Source organism: Bufo gargarizans, chromosome 3 (genome assembly GCF_014858855.1).
Source record: "Bufo gargarizans isolate SCDJY-AF-19 chromosome 3, ASM1485885v1, whole genome shotgun sequence".
NCBI classification, from domain to species: Eukaryota; Metazoa; Chordata; class Amphibia; order Anura; family Bufonidae; genus Bufo; species Bufo gargarizans.
Window position 1 is genome coordinate 333,353,518 of NC_058082.1, and position 22,417 is coordinate 333,375,934.

At 44.3% G+C, this 22,417-nt stretch overlaps 1 protein-coding gene across 1 annotated transcript in view; it reads right to left on the reverse strand.

Annotated features, from left to right (window-relative positions):
* Nucleotides 1–22,061, reverse strand: part of KDM5B (lysine demethylase 5B) — a 56,750-nt gene extending 34,689 nt beyond the window's left edge. The window contains exons 1-9 of the mRNA XM_044287288.1: nucleotides 21,786–22,061; nucleotides 9,698–9,775; nucleotides 8,783–8,905; nucleotides 8,461–8,631; nucleotides 7,837–7,887; nucleotides 4,650–4,769; nucleotides 4,471–4,567; nucleotides 2,892–2,977; nucleotides 1,577–1,735 (exon numbers count right to left, since the gene is read on the reverse strand). Coding sequence (XP_044143223.1) covers nucleotides 1,577–1,735; nucleotides 2,892–2,977; nucleotides 4,471–4,567; nucleotides 4,650–4,769; nucleotides 7,837–7,887; nucleotides 8,461–8,631; nucleotides 8,783–8,905; nucleotides 9,698–9,775; nucleotides 21,786–21,920 — 1,020 coding nt within the window. The 5' untranslated portion in view covers nucleotides 21,921–22,061. The remainder of the gene's footprint in view (nucleotides 1–1,576; nucleotides 1,736–2,891; nucleotides 2,978–4,470; nucleotides 4,568–4,649; nucleotides 4,770–7,836; nucleotides 7,888–8,460; nucleotides 8,632–8,782; nucleotides 8,906–9,697; nucleotides 9,776–21,785) is intronic.
* Nucleotides 22,062–22,417: the final 356 nt, after the last annotated feature.

Below are 22,417 nucleotides of genomic sequence, written 5' to 3' on the forward strand. Positions count from 1 at the left end.
CTGCCAGTTCTCATACATGATATATACAACCAATATAGAAAGCGCTTTATTGTGTATTGATTGGGCTTTTGGCCGCAGATTCAGCCACGGGTCCCCTTTGAGACTTAATCAGTGTCAGGGGGCGTATATACTTCTCCATCCAAGGATCCATTTTCAATACAGCACACCAACATGATTTTTTAATATGCTTGTTTATTGATTCATTACATCCTACCCTTACTAAACAAGCATGTCGGACATTGCGGCCAATGGGGATGTTGGTAGTGGCTATGAATGCTCCGAGTCTCACTGACAAGACCAACAGCATTCATGCTGCAATTCTTATTTTGGCCACCAGATGGCAGGCCAACAAAAGAAATGAGCAATAGACAGTAATAAACTTATTTTAAAAATACATGATTGTTCAAAATTAAAAACTTTATAGGCTCATATGAGCTTCAAAATCATTAAAATGTAATTTTTTTTTAAGTTAAAATATATATATTAGTTTAAAATCACCCCCGTTTCCGTATAATAAAAAAATACCCAAATAACAAAAAATATAAAGATCATGGGTATCATCGCGACTAAAAACGCCTGTACTATTAAAATATCAAAATATTTTTCCAATACGGCGAATGGAGTAATTGAAAAAAGGGTCAAAATGGCAAATTCGCGTTTTTGTTGTTGCTTCTCTTACCCCCCAAAAATTTAATAAACTGTGATTCAAAAGTCCCACACACTCCAAAATGGTATCAATAAAAACTACAGATTGTCCTGCAAAAAAATTTGCTCCCACACAGCTCAGTACATACAATTATAAAAAAAAAGTTACTGGGGTCAGAATATGGTGATGTAAAGTTTAAATGTATTTTTAAACTATTTGGACATAAAAAAAAAAAATATATACATATGGGGTATCGTTGTAATCGTACTGACCCAGGGAATGAAGGGCATTGGTCCGTTTCGCTGCAAACGAAACGCAGTGGGTACAAAACTTGTAAAACAGTGGAGGAATTGCATTTTTTTTTATTCCACCCCATTTGGAATTTTTTTTTTTACCGCTTCTCACTACATTGTAATACCACCATTAATTATGGTATACAAAGTGCAACTTGTCCCCAAAAAATAAGCCCTCATACAGCTATGTGAATAGAAATATAAAAGGCTCAAGGAAGATAGGGAAGAAAAATGAAAATGCAAAAAATAAAAAATAAATAAATAAAATACCCCTTTAGTCAAAATCCTATGTCCTAATAGGGCATATGAAGAAGGGTTGCCCTGACTGGACAAACTAAAGGGCTATGGGGGACATTTTTTCAAGACTGGCCTTCCCAAATGCCAGTTTTGATCCCCCTGCATTGGAGTAAGATGCGCCTAATTTATTAAGAGACCGATGCATTTCTGGCACTGCATGCACACGAAACCCAAGTGTATGCTGGCTAGACTGAGTTTAGTGGTTTAAAGACATTGATAAATGCCCTCCTATTTGGCTCAAAGGTTAGGTAGTTATTAGTTTGTTTCCTCCACTTTAATAATGTCCTAGAAGAAAAGCATTGTTGACTATTTCAGCATTCTAAGAGGGCTGAGGCGATACCTGCACTAGACATTTTGGGCATCTCCAATCCCCCTTGGGCACATCATGCAGTGGCGGAATAAGACAGAAGGTATGGTAACTGTCATCACAACCATCACACAAAAGAAGTCGGTCTTCATCAGTTCCACTTCCACAGAGAAAGCAAACATATAAATCCACCTTCAAAATAAAATAAAAAATATAAAAAAGTAAAAATAGTGAGATTTTGCTTCCCCAATTTTATACAGTGAAGTTCTGAGTTATTGTGGCACGAAAAAGACATTATGTGGTAAAACAAAATCAGAATGACATTGAGCACATAAATGTTTCAACACGGTGAGAACACAAATATTATCTCTATAGTACAGTTAGGGAGCAAACTTTATTGGGCAGTCTGACCCAGTGAAAGAATGTGTTTGGCATCATAGTATAAGGCCATCTCTAACACAGCTCCAACCAGCTTTGTACGTGACATAGATCCAGAGATGTCCACATTGATTGATCTGCTCCAATTTCTTTAGTGTGCCTTCACACATGGCAGATTTTGTTGCCGAATTTTCAGCACTTGAAAATAATCAGTTTCCTTCATTTGAATGAGGTGGCAAGCACATTGATTTCTGTAAGCCCCATTCAGTAGCAGAAGACACACTTAAGCCTCATGCAGATGTTCGCGAGATACCGGACTGGCAACCTCCTGAGTGCAGGAGCGCACGGCGTCATTGGTTGCTATGACGCCGTGCACTTCGTGCCGCCGTTGTACAGTAAAACACTGGTATACAGCCGCGGCACGTAGCGCACACCGTCATAGCAACCAACGACTCCTGCGCTGTATCTCACGGACCGAGTTCCACGGACGTCTGCATGAGGCTTTAGGCTTAGTGGGAGTGTCCTTTCTGCTGCAGCTCTCTCTTCCTGTTATTGCGATCAGTTCTTGCAAGCCAAAAGCAGGTGCAGGTCAAAAACACTGAATAGGTGCAAATCAAACGATTACACCTGATCCCCGAGTAGGCTTCACCACTGTTTTTGGCTCACAATAACGGATTGAACTATCTGATTAAATAACTGAGCCCTAACTGGCACAGCTTTTAATTGTAGACAGAACTGAGCATGTGCGTCCACCTCAGCGATGTTACTGAGGTAGACAGAGAAATAAGAAAGCAAACAAACAGCACTATACAGAGATTTTACCAAAAAATTCAGTAACTATACTAAACTTTTAATAAAATATAATTCCAAAAGTATTCAGATCTAGCTGCTGATTTGACAAAAATATTTTTCATGGGAAATCCCCTTTAAGACTAGAATAAATAAATAACACTATCGCCTTTATGCTTACTGGACTTCGGCATTTCTTTGATTTCGATTTTGGCTTCTCTATCACTGGTTCTACAGGCTCTCGTTTGACCACTATTTGATTTTCATCTACAGGGAAGAGAAAACAAAAAAAAATACAAAATGGGATTAACATGTAGCATTGTAGAGCAAAATGAAAAAGGTTTTCAGAAAAGAAAAAAAAAAAAAAAAAAAGAAAGAAAAGAAAAATAGCTAACTGCCTAACGTTTAATTCATTTGTGACTGCCGATGCCCTTTTTACAGGCCGACACCTTTTTTGGGCAGCCTAGTCTAAGCGCTGCATGGGTCTCCTGTGCAGTAATGAGCAGAAGCCCAGCTCTCTCATGACAGATTGGCTCTTGCTCCAACACTCTGGATTGGCAGAAGTGCCAATTTGGGCCGCTTAACCCCTTAGATGTCGCAGTCCATAGCATCCACTGCAAATAAATGGTTTAGAGGGAGGTGGGTACCTTTCTCAGGCATCAGCACCACGCAAATGAGATTGCAGGGTGCCAATATTTTAGTATGGCAACTGGGGGTCTAAAGAAGGACTTTAGGCCTGCACTCAGTGTATGCCCATCAGGCTGAGCCAGAGGCACAGTCTTCTAGTTACATTAAAAAACAAAAAAAGCTTTATTTGTATTGCCTTCTGTAACCATCCGCTGGCGAGGTGTGTCAAATCAAAGCAAAGGCAGGATCACAGCACTCAATTCAAGACCTCCATACTTGAACCCGAACATCGTGGAATCCCAAACAAACTGTATTCGTTGATAAAGATAATACAGTTCCACAAACCCACTACAAATGAAGGTGACGGTTGCTGGCTGTCAAAAGGCAACGGACACCTAATTTCCTTCCTGAACTAGTCTGAGCAGAGACAGGGGTCTGTAACTAAGATGCCAACTGTGTCTGGATAGTGGATGACGAAACTCATGCTTGTCGGCGGATCAAACAATTCTCCCTACTGGTGGTCCGTCTGTTCGCCATGTGTGCATGCTCTCACATAACCACTGCTCCCAACATGTATGTCAGAATGGCCTAGATATCCATCAATTCCTTGAAACAACCATCCCTATTGTTTTTTAATGGTGTCTACGATAGGTATTCTTTGGGCTCTCGGTAATATGTATAATATTGATGAGGACATTGTAGGTTGTTTGTCTTTTGCATATCTGCCTGAGACATAATTGCATGCAGTTTTGCAGCAATCCGACATTTCTATCATGGTGCGTTACTTTTTGCCAATAAGTATGTGTGTGTGAATAACTAATAGAGGGCGCTCACACGCATTTTCAAAGACCTGAAGGGAGCACAAAGCCGCAGTCTAATGATGCCAAGGATTAGAAGGATGCTGCTTCTTATTAAAGAAGCAGGTTTGTGTCCTGATGGTTAAGAGCTGAACAGATTATCATTGTGGGTCACAGGCTCTCACTCCTGACCAAGGCAAGTATCAATGAGGCCACGTGACTCCCTTTAATAAAGCCTATGGCAGGTACAGAAACAGCTGATCAAGCACTCACAACTCCAACACACTTTCCTGGACAGAGAAGTACACCTAAAAGGCTTCCCACAAGATAACCTACCATTTTCACAAATGGAGGGTGTAGACCCCATCCTTCGGCGTAAAGTCCGAGGTCTTAATTCTGGTGCTTCTTCTGGTTCAATTTTAACCTTAACACACTAGAGGAGAAGAAACCAGTCTTAGTATTTGTGTAGTAATTTTTTAGCACTTAAAATCAAGTGAGGGAAGACCAGCACCTACTTCTGCTCGCATACGTTTAGCCCGTCGAGCACAGTTTTCTGTAGGCTGAACAGACTGCCTCTGGGGGATATCATGAGGTTTGTACTCCTTGTCTTTAACATCAGGAATAAGAGTTGGTTTCTACAAATTAGAATACATTATACAGATAACAATACTAGACCTATTAGATGAACTATATCACTTTTCTTTATGATGCATACAAGGAGCAAAAGGGGGATTGCCAGTTAATCCACTTACCTGTTCCATCAATGCTGGGCTACAATATCTACAAGTCAGCATGGGGACACAAACTGTCTATACCCCATGCTGTTAGAATGTAAAAAGAACCTGTAGACCAGGCATGCTCAACCTGCGGCCCTACGGACAGCCTACAGCAGGGCGTTTTGGGAGTTGTAGTTTTACAACAGCTGGAGGGCCGCAGGATGAGCCTACTGTAGACTCTCCTGACACGTTTTAGAAAATACTTGTATTGCCCGTAAAATAATTCTTGAGCACTTTCTTATCACTGTGTTGTGTCATTCCATTGTTATTCCACTGAGAAACATGAATAAATTGCGAAGTGGGCGTTACCATTTCCCTAACCAAAGGGTTGTCGCTACACAGACTGACATTGGCAGAGCTTATTGAATAGTGAGTGTGCAATGACACATCCTCACCTTGTAACGCATTCATAAATTCATAGTGGTAATACCACAGTTCTTCGAAAGGATGCTGCAAAATATTTCTTATATTTCTTGGAACACAAGCAAGACAATGGGTACAATTGCTGCGTCTAGAAGTCAGACACTAAATAAAAAGTGTTAGCGCCCCCCACCAACTATACCTTTCCTACAGGGACTAAGCTAAAACTGTTTTAGCTTACTGTCTGTAGGAGGCAGATACACCTGATTTGCAGGTCTGCTATCATTTTTCCTGGGTGGCTTCCATTTACAAGTGACAGCATGCTGAAGTGACTGGGCTGGATGGGGGACACAAGATGTTAGAAGGGTAGATGCCTCCCCTTCCCCTTTGCCTGTTAGGGCAACTATGGTGGAAGAAGTTGGAGTTAACCTTCCAAAGCCCCTCCCCCCCCTTTTCACACCCACACACTCTGTGGCATCGTGTTTAATCACACTGGCGCTGTTGAGGTTAACTTCTCAGTCGCTGGTGTTTCTCCATCGTGTCCCTTTCAGGCTTCCAGGGAGTGTTTCTCCTGCTGGCAAGTTAAAAGCCTCTAGCTCATGGATGTCAAACTCATGGCCCTCCAGATGTTGCAAAACTACAACTCCCATCATTCCCTGATAGCTGTAGTATGCCCAGGCATGATGGGAGTTGTAGTTTTGCAACAGCTGGAGGGCCACGAGTTTGACATCCCTGCTCTAGCTGCACCATCTCCACACTGCTTTTTACATGCCTCTAGTTACCCACCTGGATGCTTCAGCCTCATTCCATTCTCTTGCTGCTCTTCACCATGCTGGAGCTGGGTACTCAGGGCCCCTGACTAAACACCCTGGATTTCTTGCTGGCTAGGCCCAAACTCAGGAGGTGGGGCATAGAGTATCTCTTCTACCTGCTCCGGCCGCCTTACCACTACCTGGCTCTTCTCTTGCTTCTGGTGACGCCACATCTGCACTCTCTCTCTTAAATACCATCAGCATCTCTCCAACTTATCTTACCTCTCTGCTGCAGACCAGGTATGATCTGCCCTAATCAGCCTAAGTCTTCTCTGCTTTTCCTGAGTGTGTTAGCTTTTGGGTCACTATTAGGTTAAAGACATGGAAGACTCTTCCGAAGAAGGGTTATCACTATCCGAAATACTTCCCAGATGAAACATTTTTATTTCTACCTTACCAAACAGTGGAATTTTTCTGACACACATTTCTCCAAGCCTAAGGGTATGGAGCCACTTTATCCACTTCAGGAGGATTTAATCAAAAAGTGATCCTCTTTTCCCATTGCAGATCCTCCAGTATCCCATCTTGCTAAGCATACAACCTACCACACCAGCCTCAATGTCTTTTTCGGATCAGTAATATAGGAAGCTGAACTTGTTAAAGAGTCTTTCTTCTGCCAGAGAAGCAATTGATCCTTCAGTAGAAAATTCACTCCATCCTATGGTCGCTCATGACTCCAATTAGTGCCTATGCTCAATTTCACACCTGCCATAGCTAATCACCTCCTAAGCATCAACCATATATATATAGGGGCAGTATAATACATAGTTCACCTCCTTAAAACATTCATATATACATCATCCATGTACAGGGCAGTATATTGCATAGCTCATCTCCTTACATACATCCTCCAAGGGAGTATCTCCATAATATGTAGTCCATATCAGGGCTGAGGCCTATGTCGACTCAGGGGTCCCAAAGTGTATGGGAGTCCATCATACGCTGAGGCTGCAAGGGCAAGGGCGAGTGCCAGAAGCGCAGCAGAGTGTCTAATGTGCTGACATCAGCACTCCTTCCTGCGCAAGGCAATATTGATGGCCCACACACAGGCATGCCGCCAGCCAGGCCGCGCCACTGTGCCTCACATTTAAAGAGCGGACTGGCCAGCCCCCAGATTGCCAGTACAGGCCTGCGCCTGCCTGCCTATAATCCGGCCCTGCGCATGTGCCCAAAGTGAGGGCCCTGCGAGCCCCCTCTGGCACGTGTGACATAGGTTCGCCACCACTGCTCTAGGCTTCTCCAACTATTCCCCCTTTGAGCCTTTTCAAGATGCTTGTGTTTGTTTCCTTTCCTACAAGGCAGACATTTTTGCTGGCGGCGCTTTCCTATAAATCCTCTTTCGTCAAGCTTTATGACGATAAAGGCCATCCTTTTTTCCCTACCCTTGGAATTACTTTTGAAAGTCTCTTGGTCTTGTCTGTGTCCTCCAATGACATGTACCTAAATGTTTTGTTTTTACATCTCTGTCTTTCCCAGTTTGGGCTATTCTGTTCGGGTAAGAAAGCGCCCTCACAAGCTCCTATAGAGACTTTGATAATACTGGACTGCTGGCACACATGAGCATGGGGTGTAGACACAGGCACATAAAGCTCTTCAATCCCAAATACATATCTGGTCCTGGCATGAAATGCACTGAATGGTTTATTACATTATAATACACAAAAGCGACTGTAAAAGAAATAAGCTGCCAGTTCAAAATGTACATACTTTATAACATGAGAAAACAAATAGGAAACAGTTCATATTTTCAATACCTTATCTGAGCAGATATCATCAGTGAACAATTGGGCGCAGGACTCTGGAGCCTAATGTCCAAAGGATAGAAAATTAGTTCACCAAAGTGACATATTGAAATGGAAAGGACACAAATAAGACAATTTGCTGAAGCTAAGCAAGTAACAAATAAAACACATAACTGAATGCAATAGGCACTGGAAATCTATTTTACATCATTACGAAGAGGCATTGGGGGAAGAAGCAGGCAAAAAACATTAAAAGGGAATGGCTGCTTTATAGTGACATTTTCTTACAGGTTTATTTGTCCTATTACTTTACGCTCAGCTCTGTGCTACCCATGGTTGGGATATGTAAACACCTGAGAGTGGCAGTCTCCTGGTCCACAGGATGCAAGATGGCAGCAGTCATGTGATTTACCCTCATGATCGCACACTCTGCTTTCCTTTGCGGCCTGTATCCACACATGCACTAGACACATTATGTTACCGTTCCACATTTGCACACAAATAGATGCTGCAAAGGAGAGCCAAGGAAGGAGTCCTGTGAGTAAATGATATGACTGCTGCCATCTTAAGCCCTATGGATGCGGAGAATGCCGCTCGTCTATAGGGTCTATGTAAAGAAAAAAATGTGATGCTTACCAATAAACTAGATCTAGACTGAAACAAGTTGTAGGGGTACAGGATACGCTCGTAATGGCCCCGAATATGAGACCCAATAGCTTTTCCGGTTGAAAAGCCCATGATTACAGCAATCTTAGTCCATTTTCTCTCTCTGCAGACCAAATCAAAACCGCCTTCTTCAGCCACCAACTGCAATGAAAATACAAGAAGCCTTGAACAAAACAAAAAAAAAAAAAAAAAAAAAAAAAAAAAGACTGCTGCTCCTCAAATAGGTAAACTGCCACCCTCCAGAAGGCAAGTCTTGCTGATCATAGCCAATTCATGCCATGTATTTTCTCACCTTGTTTAGAAGAAATAAATCCAGTATTTTCCGTTCAACATGAGGTATTTTCAGAGTGCATCCCTGCAGTTCCCAAAACTTGGCAATCTGATCCAAGAAATTCAGCTTCACCCTGGTTTGTGCCTGAGGGTAACAACACACTAATAAGATCACTATTGTCTTTGGACTTAAAGGAAAGGTGTCATCAGAAAATGACCTATTGTTAAAATCCCATTTTTATGTTTAACATATTTTTTTATTATTTTTTATGTTATTTTTAATTTTCCATGTCACTGTCCTGCAGTTTTCGCGCTGGCCCTTCTTGGGTCTGTACTTTTGAGCACTTTACCGCAGTTATATATTGTTCTAAACCTGCCTGTAGTGATATCACCTCTGTGTATAGATAAGACAGGATCCACCAATTGCAGTAGGGGATTGTTACAGTTCATCTATTCCTTCCTTGTACAATGACCTCTGCACATGTCACACACTAGGCCCGGAAAACTCTGCCATAAAAGTCTATAGTGTCCCATCTTGAACATTGTGTCTCTGGCCCACTGGGCTGCCATAAAGCTATTTTTCTTAATGCTGTTTAAATGCGGTTAAGAACAGCTCAGGCAAGATGGCAACCCCCATAATCACATTCAGGAAATAAATAAATCTGTAATCCGAAAATAAAATCAGATTAGATAAAAAGGATGTGTGTTGCCATCTGGTTTTAACTGGCAGATAAAAAATTTTGTGACACGTTTCCTTCAAAGGGCTTTTTGAGTTCTAGATACGGAAGACTTCTCTTTAGGATAGGTGGGGGTTAGACAGCTTATACTATAACCTGTAATGTGCAAATGCAGAATACTCCTTTAAATAGAATGGATACTAATGGAATGGAGTGATTACACCAATGTGAGATTATAGTTAAATAGCCAACCACATTACCTCAAGTTCATTAAGTCTTTGGATACGTGGTGTGAAGTGAAGTTTATCAACATCACAAGCAAATGGAGGTTGCCAGTCCTGCAAAAAACACAAGTGATGGAATACATTAAATCTAGTTCATTCTTTTACTGTATCTTTCCCCAAACAAGAAATTGATTCCCTGCGTCTGTACATAAACCAATCCACCCGCAGTCTCAAACCCAACCCACTGCTGGAACAATGTCACCGTTTTTGAGCTACGAGTAAGCACTACACGTGCGAAACAAGTCAGCTGGAGTTTTATCCATTGCGGCGCTGGATTACTCTATTCTTCTAGAACAGTGATGCCCAACCTACGGCCCGCGGGCCACATCCTGCCCCGCGAAGCCGTGTCATGCGGCCCGCGCAATGACCAGAGGCGGAGCTTGCGCACAGTGGAAGAGGAAGGAGAACAAGCAACACACCTGGGCGGCTGCTGTGGCGCAGTGCTGAATCTTCATTCTAAACATCAAGGCAACTCAGGGAACGAATGTGTAATAAGTTCCCGTAGCCCAGTAGTTGTTTGTAACGGCAACTGCTATGTCTGGATGTGTCCGCTGCTACATGCGGAGGAAGGAAGAGCTGACCACCTAACTGCTTAATGGCAGGGACAGGCGACAGTGGTCTGTGTGTGAGCAATGTGGTTTCAGGAGGGTTGCCCCCTGTGAGTGTGGCTGGTACCTTAGTGAGGAGAGTTGGTATATATTCTGAAGGGTCAGTGGTGTCCATGTGGCAGTGGGTTCAGCAGTACATGCCTTTGAGGGGTAAGAAAGAAACCCCTCCTTGTTGCTTGGGAAGGCCAGGACATGAGTGGTGTTCTTTGGTCTTGGTTGGAATCGTGACACTGGTAGCAGTGGTCTGCGCTGTGGCTGGCAGTAGAGAGAGTGGCCCCTTTACAGTAATAAATCTCACATGTGCCCCCTTGACAGGGGCAATGCCCAAATGTGCCTGAAATTCTTTCTGGCAAAGCTACCCGTTTCTGGCCCGCAAAATTTATACCATGTCTAGTGCGGCCCTCAGACGAAAAATGGTTGGGCACCACTGTTCTAGAAGATATTCCATACCTGAGGTCCGGGGAAGGATTTGTGCGACCATACATTGGCCAAGGACTCTAAATCACACCATCTGTCTTTGGGTGAGCTGCGTTTATTTTTATTTTGCTCACAGCTTTTGTTAGACACGACCACAGCTTATTATTCCAAACTACCAACTTAGGGCTGCATCATATGACCACGGATGGTCCAGGAAACACAGTCCTTGTGTAAGCCACATCTATCGGACCGTTCATGGACCCCCTGACCAGAACTGACTGCAGGTCTACTGTACTGACAGATGATCCGCGTACGGTCCTGGAGATGCGGCTGACACATGGACTGCATTTCCAGACCATTTGTGGTCATATGAATCAGCCCTAAATGTAAAAAGGGGTGGTCCATCAGCTCTGTCCTTTCTAACGTATGCCAGGGTCCAGAGGTATCATTCACTACAGAACAGAAGAGCTGATGCCTTGCACACTCCCCTGACGATTTACTGTCTAGATTGCGAGCAATATGTGAGTATACATGACCACAATCACCTGACCAGTCATCACATTTCCTAAGGCCTCTTTCACTCAAGAGATACAGAACTTGTTTTTCCCGGGACATTTTTTTCCCCCCAAGTTTTTCCTTCAATTGATATCCACGCAGGAAAAAAAAATAAGCAAAACCTTTACATTTGCAGAAAACACCCAACCATCTAGCAACCATCAGTTAAAAAATTGCATCCAAAATGCTTAAGTTTTCCCTGCAGTGCCATTCATTTCTATGGGCCAGGGTTGAGTGAAAAAACGCACGTTACAGAACATGCTGCGATTTCTCCTGAACGAGAAGACATTCCGTGAAAAGCAATGCTCAAGAGCTTCCATCCATTGAAATGAAGGGGTCAGGATTCAGGATGCTGTATGCTCAAGAAGACGTTATACTGTGTGGGGGCAACCACAAGGAGACGTTATACTGTATAGGGGCCACAAGGAAACATTATACTATATGAACAAGTTTTGGCCCCCCTCAGTATAATAATGTAATGTTGCTCATTTATGGGGGACTAATGAGGACTCATTATTCCTTAACGCCTGCTATTATAGATCATTGTGCAGACTGCAGCTTGCAGGCAGGCTGGACCAGGCCACAGGGCCGCAGAAGACAGACATAGCACCTTTATGTAGGACACCCGGGCCGGTTCTATTCTATGTTTAAGGTCTCAACTCTCTCACTCTTCACAGGCCAAACTGTGTGTGGGAGTTGGAGAGACTTTTCCCGCCTGGCTGTTGTGCTCGCCTTTGCTGTTATCCGATTCAGACGTCGGTGGGCGGAGACATGAATATGGGGAGGAGCCGTGGTGACAGCTGCGGGCAGTAATGTGGTTGTGAGTACTGTTATGCAGGATGCAGGGGAGAACACAGATTTAGAAGCTGTCAGCGCACATGTGACTGCTTCTATGACATCACAAAATACAGCGGCTATTAGGAAACCGCGATATCATCCTGACAAATGAAAACACCAGGTCAGTTTTACGGCATAGCGAATGCTGTAAAAAATATATATATAATAATTGCGGAATTGCATTTTTTTTTCACAATTTCAACCCATTTCTACATTTTTTTTCAGCTCCCAACTTCACTATATGCAATTTTAAATTGTAGTATTAGAAATACAACCTGTCCTGCAAAAAAAAAGTCCCCATACGGCTACATGAACAGAAAAATTAAAAAAATAAAAAGCTATGGCTCCAAAAAGGCAGGGAGTAAAAAACTAAAATTATATCGCTCTGTCAGCAAGGGGTTAAAATCTGCAGCATGTCAATTGTTTCTGCGATTGCACTCCTTATGTAGAGTGGTTTCCCGTATAGACTCCAATGGGGTTGTCAAACTGAAAATCTGTGCCCAAACTGCCCTAAATACTGCGGATGTGTGCTTTTTTTGTGGATTTTCTGCACACAAATCTGCACCACATGCAGATAGTAGAAGCGATCCTGATAATTGCCTGATGAGATGAGGATTGTTGGTGCCATCAGAAGGACAGAAGCACCAGATGAACAAACCCATAATCCCTGATAAAGCCTGATTATCGGTCCATTAAAAAGGACCTTTACTTACACTCCCTGCAGACTGTGCAGCTGAACAGTGGTCATAGATTACAGCTCTGTACTATCGGAGGCGGGCAGGTGATCTATACATGCATTAGGCCGAAGTGCGGGAAATTTGTGGCATTTTATGCACTTTAGATGAGGACCTGTAACCTCCCCTGAAATGTCCGTTTTAGGCCCCTTTCACACGGGCGAGTTTTCTGTGCGGGTAACGCATTGCACCCGCACTGAATCCTGACCCATTCATTTCTATGGGGCTGTGCACATGAGCAGTGATTTTCACGCATCACTTGTGCGTTCAGTGAAAATCGCAGCATGCTCTATATTGTCCGATTTTCACGCGACGCAGGCCCCATAGAAGTGAATGGGAAGCGTGAAAATCGCATAGCATCCGCAAGCAAGTACGGATGTGGTGCGATTTTCACGCACGGTTGCTAGGAGACGATCAGGATGGAGACCCGATCATTATTATTTTCCCTTATAACATGGTTATAAGGGAAAATAATAGCATTCTGAATACAGAATGCATAGTAAAACAGCGCTAGAGGGGTTAATTTTTTTTTTAACTCACCTTAGTCCACTTGATCGCGAAGCCGGCATCTCCTTGTGCCTCCTCTGCTGAACAGGACCTGGGGTGAGCTGCTGCATTAAATAGAGGTTAAGGACCTTTGATGACGTCACTCCGGTCATCACATGGTACGTCACATGATCTTTTACCATGGTAAAAGACCATGTGATGACCGGAGTGACGTCATCAAAGGTCCTTAACCTCTATTTAATGCAGCAGCTCACCCCAGGTCCTGTTCAGCAGAGGAGACACAAGGAGATGCCGGCTTCGCGATCAAGTGGACTAAGGTGAGTTAAATTTTGTTTTAACCCCTCTAGCGCTGTTTTACTATGCATTCTGTATTCAGAATGCTATTATTTTCCCTTATAACCATGTTATAAGGGAAAATAATACAATCTTCAGAACATCAATCCCAAGCCCGAACTTCTGTGAAGAAGTTCGGGTTTGGGTACCAAACATGCGCGATTTGCCTTAGGGCTTTCACATGAGTGAGTTTTCTGTCTGGATGTAATACGTGTAGCGAACCCAGAGCACCCGTTTTAATGGGTCTGTGCACATGGGCGTCGTTTTTCATGCCGCATCCTTGCGCTCTGGGAAAACTGAAGCATGTTCTATATTGTTCATTTTTCATGCAGCCCTAGCTCCATAGAAGTGAATGGGGCTTGTGTAAAAAATAGAAGACATCCTGATGCAATGTATTTTATACTAATAGATGGTTGGTAGGAGATGTACCGTATTTTTGGCCCCATAAGACGCACTTATCTCCCCCAAAGTGGGGGAAATATGCATCTTATGGGTGAATTCTAATGAGCGCTTCCATTATGGAAGTGCTCATTAGTACAGGAGGACCGGGAAGCGGTGAAGGCTCTGTACTCACCGCTTCCTGGTCCTCGGCAGTCAGCTGTGTAGTGGCTGCGCACAGGGTGAAGGCACTCTGTGACCTCATGCTGTGTGCGCCGGTTCACAGCACAGCCAACAGCAAGAAGATCATTGGCAGAGAGGAGCAGCGGCATCCAGGAGCAGGAGAAGTAAGTGGTGTATTTATTTGGTGATCTGAGGCTGGGGGCTGATATGAGGCATGGGGGTCTCATCCGAGGTCTGATTGGGAGTCTTCTTTATATTGGGCTCTAATCTGAGGTCTGATTGGGGTTGATTCACATTGGGGTCTGAGCTGAGATCTTATTAACATTGGGGATCTGATAGGGGCTGTGAGCTGAGGTCTCATTAATATTGGGGGTCTGATTGCTGATCTGAGGTCTAATGAAAAATATTTTTTTCTTATTGTCCTCCTCTAAAATCTAGGTGCGTCAAGTGGGCCAGTATGTCTTATAGGGCAAAAAATATGGTAGATTGTTGTTCTTCACAGGTTCGAAAAAAGCCTGCAATCCGGACACAATCCTGATGGGAAAACCCGTACTCTGAATTCTGAACTTGTAAGCTATCAATTTTTTCCTGAACAGATCCTGACACAATCAGTTTTGTTAGTGTGAAAGAGGTCTTACAATCTACCTCCAATCCTCATGTAATAATTCTGGAGAACTATTCTTGCGACTACGTTGTGTCATTCCTTTATTATTACTGCTAGAAGTAACAAATTAATCACTAGCAGATTGTAGTGACGGAAGAGATGGGTGTTACAAGTTGGGGAGGGGTGTCCTTGAATATTCAGACACCAATTGGATAAAGTGCTGGAAAACATCCTCAAGTGGTAACACCCATCTGGAGCTCTACTAGCATACTGCTAGTACTTCATTCATTACTTCTAGCAGGAATAATAAAAGAATGAAAATAGATGCTCCAGAATATTTATTACATGGGGGATGCAAGTAGTTGCTAAAACATACATGTCAGGAGCCATGGCAAGTCCTCTAAGGCCCCTTTCTCACGGGCGAGAATTCCGCGCTGGTGCAATTGCGTAAGTTGAACGCATTGCACCCGCACTGACTGAATCCAGACCTATTCACTCCAATGGGGCTGTGCACATGAGGTGAGTTTCACGCATCACTTCTGCGTTGCGTGAAAATAAAAAAATAAAAATCGCAGAAAGCTCTATATTGTGCATTTTTCATTGTGTATAGAAGTGAATGGACAATGTGACGAGCACGGTGATGTCAAAGGTCCTTTTCCTCCCAGGTACTCAAAGAAGAAGAAAGAAGACAAGCCGGGCTACGCGAACAAGTTGATGAGGCGAGTTAAATTATACACACACACACACACATATATATCTCCAGAAAAACGGCGGCACTCCAATGGATAAAAGCAAACCTTTATTCACCCAGGTGGTGCAACGTTTCGGCTCTACACTTGAGGCTTTTTCAACTCAAGTGTAGAGCCGAAACATTGCACCACCTGGGTGAATAAAGGTTCGCTTACTTTTATCCATTGGAGTGCCGCCCGTTTTTCTGGATTTATACATTGGGGTTTGCACCAGTGCCGCCATTTTCCTTGGAAAAAAAAAAATATATATATATTTTTAACCCCTCAATCCCTAATTAAAGGGAACCTGTCACTGGGATTTTGTGTATAGAGCTGAGTACATGGGTTGCTAGATGGCCGCTAGCACATCCGAAATACCCAGTCCCCATAGCTCTGTGCGCTTTTAATTGTGTAAAAAAAAAACGATTTAATACATATGCAAATTAACCTGAGATGAGTCCTGTATGTGAGATGAGTCAGGGACAGGACTCATCTCAGGATAATTTGCATATGTATCAAATCGAGCTATGAGGACTGGGTATTGCGGATGTGCTAGTGGCCATCTAGCAACCTATGTCCTCAGCTCTATACACAAAATCCCGGTGACAGGTTCCCTTTAACTTAGCATTCTGTATTAAGAATGCTATTATTTTCCCTTATAACCATGTTATAAAGTGAAAGTAATAAAATCTACACAACACCTAACCTGAACTTCTGTGAAGTCGTCCAGGTTCGGGTCTGGGTACCAAACATGCCGATTTTTTTAACGTGCGTGCAAAACGCATTAAAACACTTTGCACTCGAGCCGAAAAATTGCTCATTTTCCCGCAACGCACCCGCATCTTGTCCGGCCCTCACACGCGACGCCCGTGTGAAAGAGGCCTAAGGGTCCCAGCACATATATGCATTTGGCTCAGGTAGTTGTTTTTTTAACCATTAAAAAAAATAAAGCACAAGCATTTTTCCCCATCAGTTTTCCTGCACACAATGTCTTACCATTAGCAATATCTTTATGCCATTTTCCCTATAGAGAAGGTGATATTAAAACTCCTAATAAAAAAAAGGCCAAGAGCTACAGCATTCTACACGTTTGAAAAGAAGCCAGAAAGACACACACACCACCTAACAAAACCACCAGAACCAAAAAAGTGCTTGTGTGCCTATCATTTACCTTTCCCATAGAACTTCAGCTAACACCTGGCACTTCTACCAAAAATGTGTGGCAGAGCCCTGGTACAAAAAAGCCACTAAAAACCTGAGTGAAAGAACCCAAGCAGTGATTTTTAGCACATGTGAATTTTGCTGTAAAAATAAAAATACCAGCATTAGATGTTAGCTAATAGTCTATGTCAGGGTTCCCTCAACTCCAGTCCTCAGGACCCACCTGCCGGTCATGTTTTCAGGATTTCCTTAGTATTGAGCAGGTGATCTAATTAGTGTCAGTGCATCAGGACTTACCTCAGGTGTTCATTCTGTGGGATATTCTCAAATAATGATGGCAGGTGGGCCCTGAGGACTGCAGTTGGGGAACACTGGTCTATGAGGAATCTGTGCAAGTGTCTGTCCCAACCACTCTGGGCATACCTCAATGCCCTAATGCTGCGCAGATCCACCCCCTGCACATGACTGTACACCTTCTGGGCTCTATAGACAAATTCACAAGACCATTTATTTCTCTGTAGTTCACATAGGGAATTGCTTTATTCCTAAATTTCCAATACAGTTCCATCATCACATGAGAACGCTAACCCATGTCAGATGCTGGTTCTCATATGACAAAGCAACTGTAAAATTAATTGTATTGTGAGAAGATCCCATGATGCTCTGCAACAGCAGCTTATCTAACACTGGATCCTCTGCGCCAACTTATCCTGGCAGTGTAAACGTGCCCCAGGCTCCTCCCAAAGCTTCCAGCCGCCAACAGTGATGACGCCCCATATATTGCCAGAACCGGAAGACAGGATACAGATTTCAGAATACCCACTTATACAATGGCAGCAGTGTTAGCAAGCCAAACAAGAAGTGGCATTTTCCCCCCAAAGTACTCTGGAATATATTACTCACATATACATGCACTTCTAATGATATTTTCTTCTGACAAAATAACAAGGTATATGGATAAAAAAAAAAAAAAAAATGCACAAAATATATTAAAGGCACACAAAGGTCACTTATCAGTTATTTATGCAGCTGTTGTGTGACAACGGTCTACAGTCAAATTAGAGGGGTTGACTACTTTCTTGCTCCTGTTGATGGTGTATATAAGGCTACTTTCACACTAGCGCTTGATCGGATCCGTTCTGAACGGATCCGATCATATTAATGCAGACGGAGGCTCCGTTCAGTACGGATCCGTCTGCATTAATAACTTTTTTATTAAAGAAAATTTTCTAAGTGTGCAAGATGCCTGAGCGGATCCGTTCAGACTTTCAATGTAAAGTCAATGGGGGACGGATCCGCTTGAAGATTGAGCCATATGGTGACCGCTTCAAGTGGATCCGTTCCCATTGACTTACATTGTAAGTCTGAACGGATCCGCTCGCCTCCGCACGGCCAGGCGGACAGCTGAACGCTGCAAGCAGCGTTCAGCTGTCCGCCTGGCCGTGCGGAGGCGAGCGGAGCGGAGGCTGAACGCCGCCAGACTGATGCAGTCTGAGCGGATCCGCTCCATTCAGACTGCATCAGGGCTGGACGGAGGCGTTCGGGTCCGCTCGTGAGCTCCTTCAAACGGAGCTCACGAGCGGACCGACGAACGCTAGTGTGAAACTAGCCTAAGAGGACTTTACCGCACGTAGGGCTCATGCACACGTATTTTCGTTCTGTGTTCTGCATTACGGACAAGGATAGGACTGTTCTATTAGGAGCCAGCTGTCCCAGGCCGCAAAATATGGAATGCACACGGACGTCATGTATATTTTGTGCGGATACATACGGTCGTGTGCATGAGCCCTTATAAATATAGCCTTTGCTATTCTGCTTTTTCTATATTTCATGAGGTATACTCCTTGTTGGTAAAGTCTTTTGTGCCGTCTACGCAGATGTTATGTCCATAAAATGGCTGCTGACGAAGGGTCACATGACCAGACATTAGTCTCCTCCACTCAAATACAATGTGCCTGTCATCTACACTTGCACTGTTCGAAGGTTACTGCAAGCGCAGAGTGTTTGAATGGACGAGGCTGAGAGATGTGTCTGGCCACATGACCCTCCATCGGTGGCCATCTTATGGACAAGACCTCCATGCAGACAGCAAAGAAGAAATGGACATGGCTTATGAAATGTAGTAAACTGCACATAACAAAGACTATAATAGTGACATGTAGTGACATACACATTAGTCAAAAAATGGCCAACTCCATCTGTCATTTGAATGTCACTTTTGTGTTGCAATCCAAGTCTGACAAAAGACCTGTAAACTGCAATACATGTGCACTTAACACTATGTAAATTAGGGCAGTTTTAGGCCTCTTTCACACGAGCGGACCGGACAGCAGAGACACGGAGCAGTAACATGACTGATAACGCTCCGTGCCTCTCTGTGATCTCTTTACTACAAAATCACAGTGAGATAAAATGGTCACCGTGATATTGTAGTAAAGGGATCACAGAGAGGCACAGAGCATTATCAGTCATGTTACTGCTCCGTGTCTCTGCTGTCCGGAATGGGGCTTGGCTCTCTTTCACGCAGCAGATTACCCGCACGGCATCCGCTCGTGTGAAAGAGCCCCTAGGAGATTGACATATTTAGGGCTCATGCACACAACCGTATGTATTTTACAGTCTGCAAAAAATACATCTGTGTGCATTGCGTATTTTGCAGTGGAAAGAAAATACGTACGTGTGCATGAGCCCTAACTCCAACTAATGGTTAGACATGTAAGACCACACTGTAACGTCAATGTTGTGTCCCAGTGAAAGTCCCTGGCATCGGCAACGTAAACCAAGAGGGCTGGCATTCCTCACGTCCATAGGACACAAGTTGACAGCGGTTTGGGGGCTTGTCTTTATGACCACTTCCTTGGGCACAGGTGCTGACCAGTAACTGCAGGATTCCAGTCCGTGCGCTAAACTTGTCCAGTTATCATGACTGTCCAAGGAAGTGGTCAATAGGATAAGTCACATGATTGGTACGGTAGACGCCAGCCGCCTGTTTATATGACTGATACAGGTCTTCAATTTATAGCTGTATGAGACCAATATTGCTGTTTATAGCCTCTTTTAGAAATGTACGCACTTCTTTAATGGTTTTCCCACTTATTGGTGGTGAATGCAACCACTTGGAACCCCTAAATCCCTAGAACGACTAGAGACGGGTGCAGGAGGAGGTGTCGTATGGAAGAATTAACGAGCATGTGTTTGGCTTCTTCTACATCAGTCTATGGGACATACAGAAATGGCCAAATACAAACAAACCTAGCTATGAAAAAAAAAAACGAGCTAAAAGGCTTACAAATTGCTGAACCAACCATTCAGGTGTAAGATTATATAGGTAGAAGGCATTATGTGAAGGGTGGCAATTTGTCTGCATCCTTTTACACACTTTACTACAATACCTAGTAGTTTTGGTGTAGAATTTCTACACTGCACTAAAATGCTAGGTAAAAGCTAAAAAGGAAAAGGTAGACGGGCTGTGGTGACAATAAAGGGCACACATGTGAAATGAAGCTGGTGGTGGCAGACAATACAGTGAACTTTTCATGCAGCATCTCTGCTGCTTCCAGCTTGTGTGTAAAATGGTGGACGCTGCTGAATGAGAAAGATGGAGGAGAGTCAGTCAGAAAACATGGAGGGCCTAGAACTAGAAGCAAGCCAAGCTCTGACCCCTCACATTCACTAATAAAAGACTACAATGGCAACATGGAGCTGCAGTAATCCTGTGCTGAGGGTGCACTTCTGTCTGTGCTCACACAAAAGCCCCAAAGTCCATCCTGCCACAGGCCCATATTATATGCGCTTGATAATGCCCCAAAAATCACAACTGAAAACTGAGAGGAAGCCTGCCATGTACACAGAAACACACAGCAGGTGAAAAATTCACGTGTCCTCAATTAAAATACTCTACGTGCCATCAACACACACACACTAACACATATAGTCATAGGGGATAATGAACCCAAGTACTGTCACATAATTCATCTTTGCCATCATCTAGAAAAGCAGAACAAAATGTGTGTTGAATAAACCCCCACACAAGATGGAGTGCCTTGTAGGACAGGACAAGGTATAAGGCGACATGTCCTTGCCAGGTAATGGTCGGGAGCCGTTGGTTGAGGTTGTGTAGAAGTTTTAAAGATGGCCAACCAGCAGGGTGTGATCTTGCTCAATCCTTGTATAATGGGATTAGCACACAGGAGCAAGGGGGAAGAAAACAATGACCAGAGAATAAGACACCACAATAAACCAGAGAATACACTAGCATAAAGATGAAGGCACTTCCCCATGGCCTCATGGCAGGACATGTGCACATCTAATGTTTGACTGGCCCTGGGCTTTGTATTGAAGTTGGACTACAAGGAGGAGGACCTCCATGTCAGTTGTCTTCTTCAGCTCCAGCAACAGGAGAAGCTGCCCCAAGATAGCCAGACTCCTTCCATGGCAGCTGGACAATGGCCAGACACAGGCTCCGAACCAGTGGCATGAAATGGCCACTGCTGCATTGTGTGTCACAGCCATCTCCTGCCTCACTGGGCCACCATTTTACATGCAATGGGCTCACTTTTGCCCGTCTGTGTCCCACTTGGACGGGGTCCAGGTTGGGGGAACTTTCCTCAGGAATCTAGCACAGTGGGCTGCGGTGACAACCTCGGTGGTGTCATGTTATCATACGGTACACCCCCTCACAGAACACACAAAGGATTGGGGTCTCGGGCGCCATATTGAATACTTCCTGTAGTGCCCCCCAGCTGTCTCTAACCCCAGAGAAGTCAACGGGTCAGGTAGAAATCCAGTCATACTTCCGGGAGTTAACACCTCAACGTGTACTAAGGGGCTGCCAGAGCCCGGCCCCAGGGGCTCGTCACACAGCAGCACCCCAAAATATACACAGCCGAAGTAATCTGGGGGCGTCCATTTCCTCAGGTCTTCAGACCATGACAACATCTTTTCTCCCCCAACGCTCCTTAGGGGGTCTCCAAACTGCTTGTGTGACCTCTCCGGGGACAGCCGGACCCCCATACTCACCGGCGGCGGCCGGACCTTACAGATGCCCGTGCGCTCCGCGATCGGACGGATCTTGTTGATATAGGCATAGGGGTCAGCAAACTCCTCTCTGGTGGGCTCGAACACCGGGCACTCCGGCGGGGGCACGAACTCCATCTCGCCGGGCAGCTGACCCGGCCAGGGAAGCGGTCGCCGACCACAGTCTGCACACAAGACCCTGGTAACACCGGGAGTACAGTCCACGAGGGAGGCGGAGCGACGCGCACCAACCGACAGAACGAGAGGCCGCACACCGCACAGCCAAGGTAGAGGTGCACGTCCGCGGTGTAGGGGTGGCAGAAGACAAGTAGTTCCAGCGTGTACTCGGATCAATGGGCGCTGGGAATTGGTCAGGTACACTGCCACCCGGCCATGCCCGATTGTTTCATTAATAAAGGTAGCACTCGCACACCCCAGTACCAGCTTTATTACAAATTCAATAGCTGAATGCCGTCATCTGCGGCGACAAGGGGAGTTAGTCCCTGGTTGGCTGTGTGTAAACACTTCTTTCAGAAAGCGCCTATACACGGCGCACTGAGTAGCCCCGGGCTCGGCACACGACTGGAATTCCCGCAGTGTTAGTGATTAGGGTCAGTAGTCACTAATTCTAATGG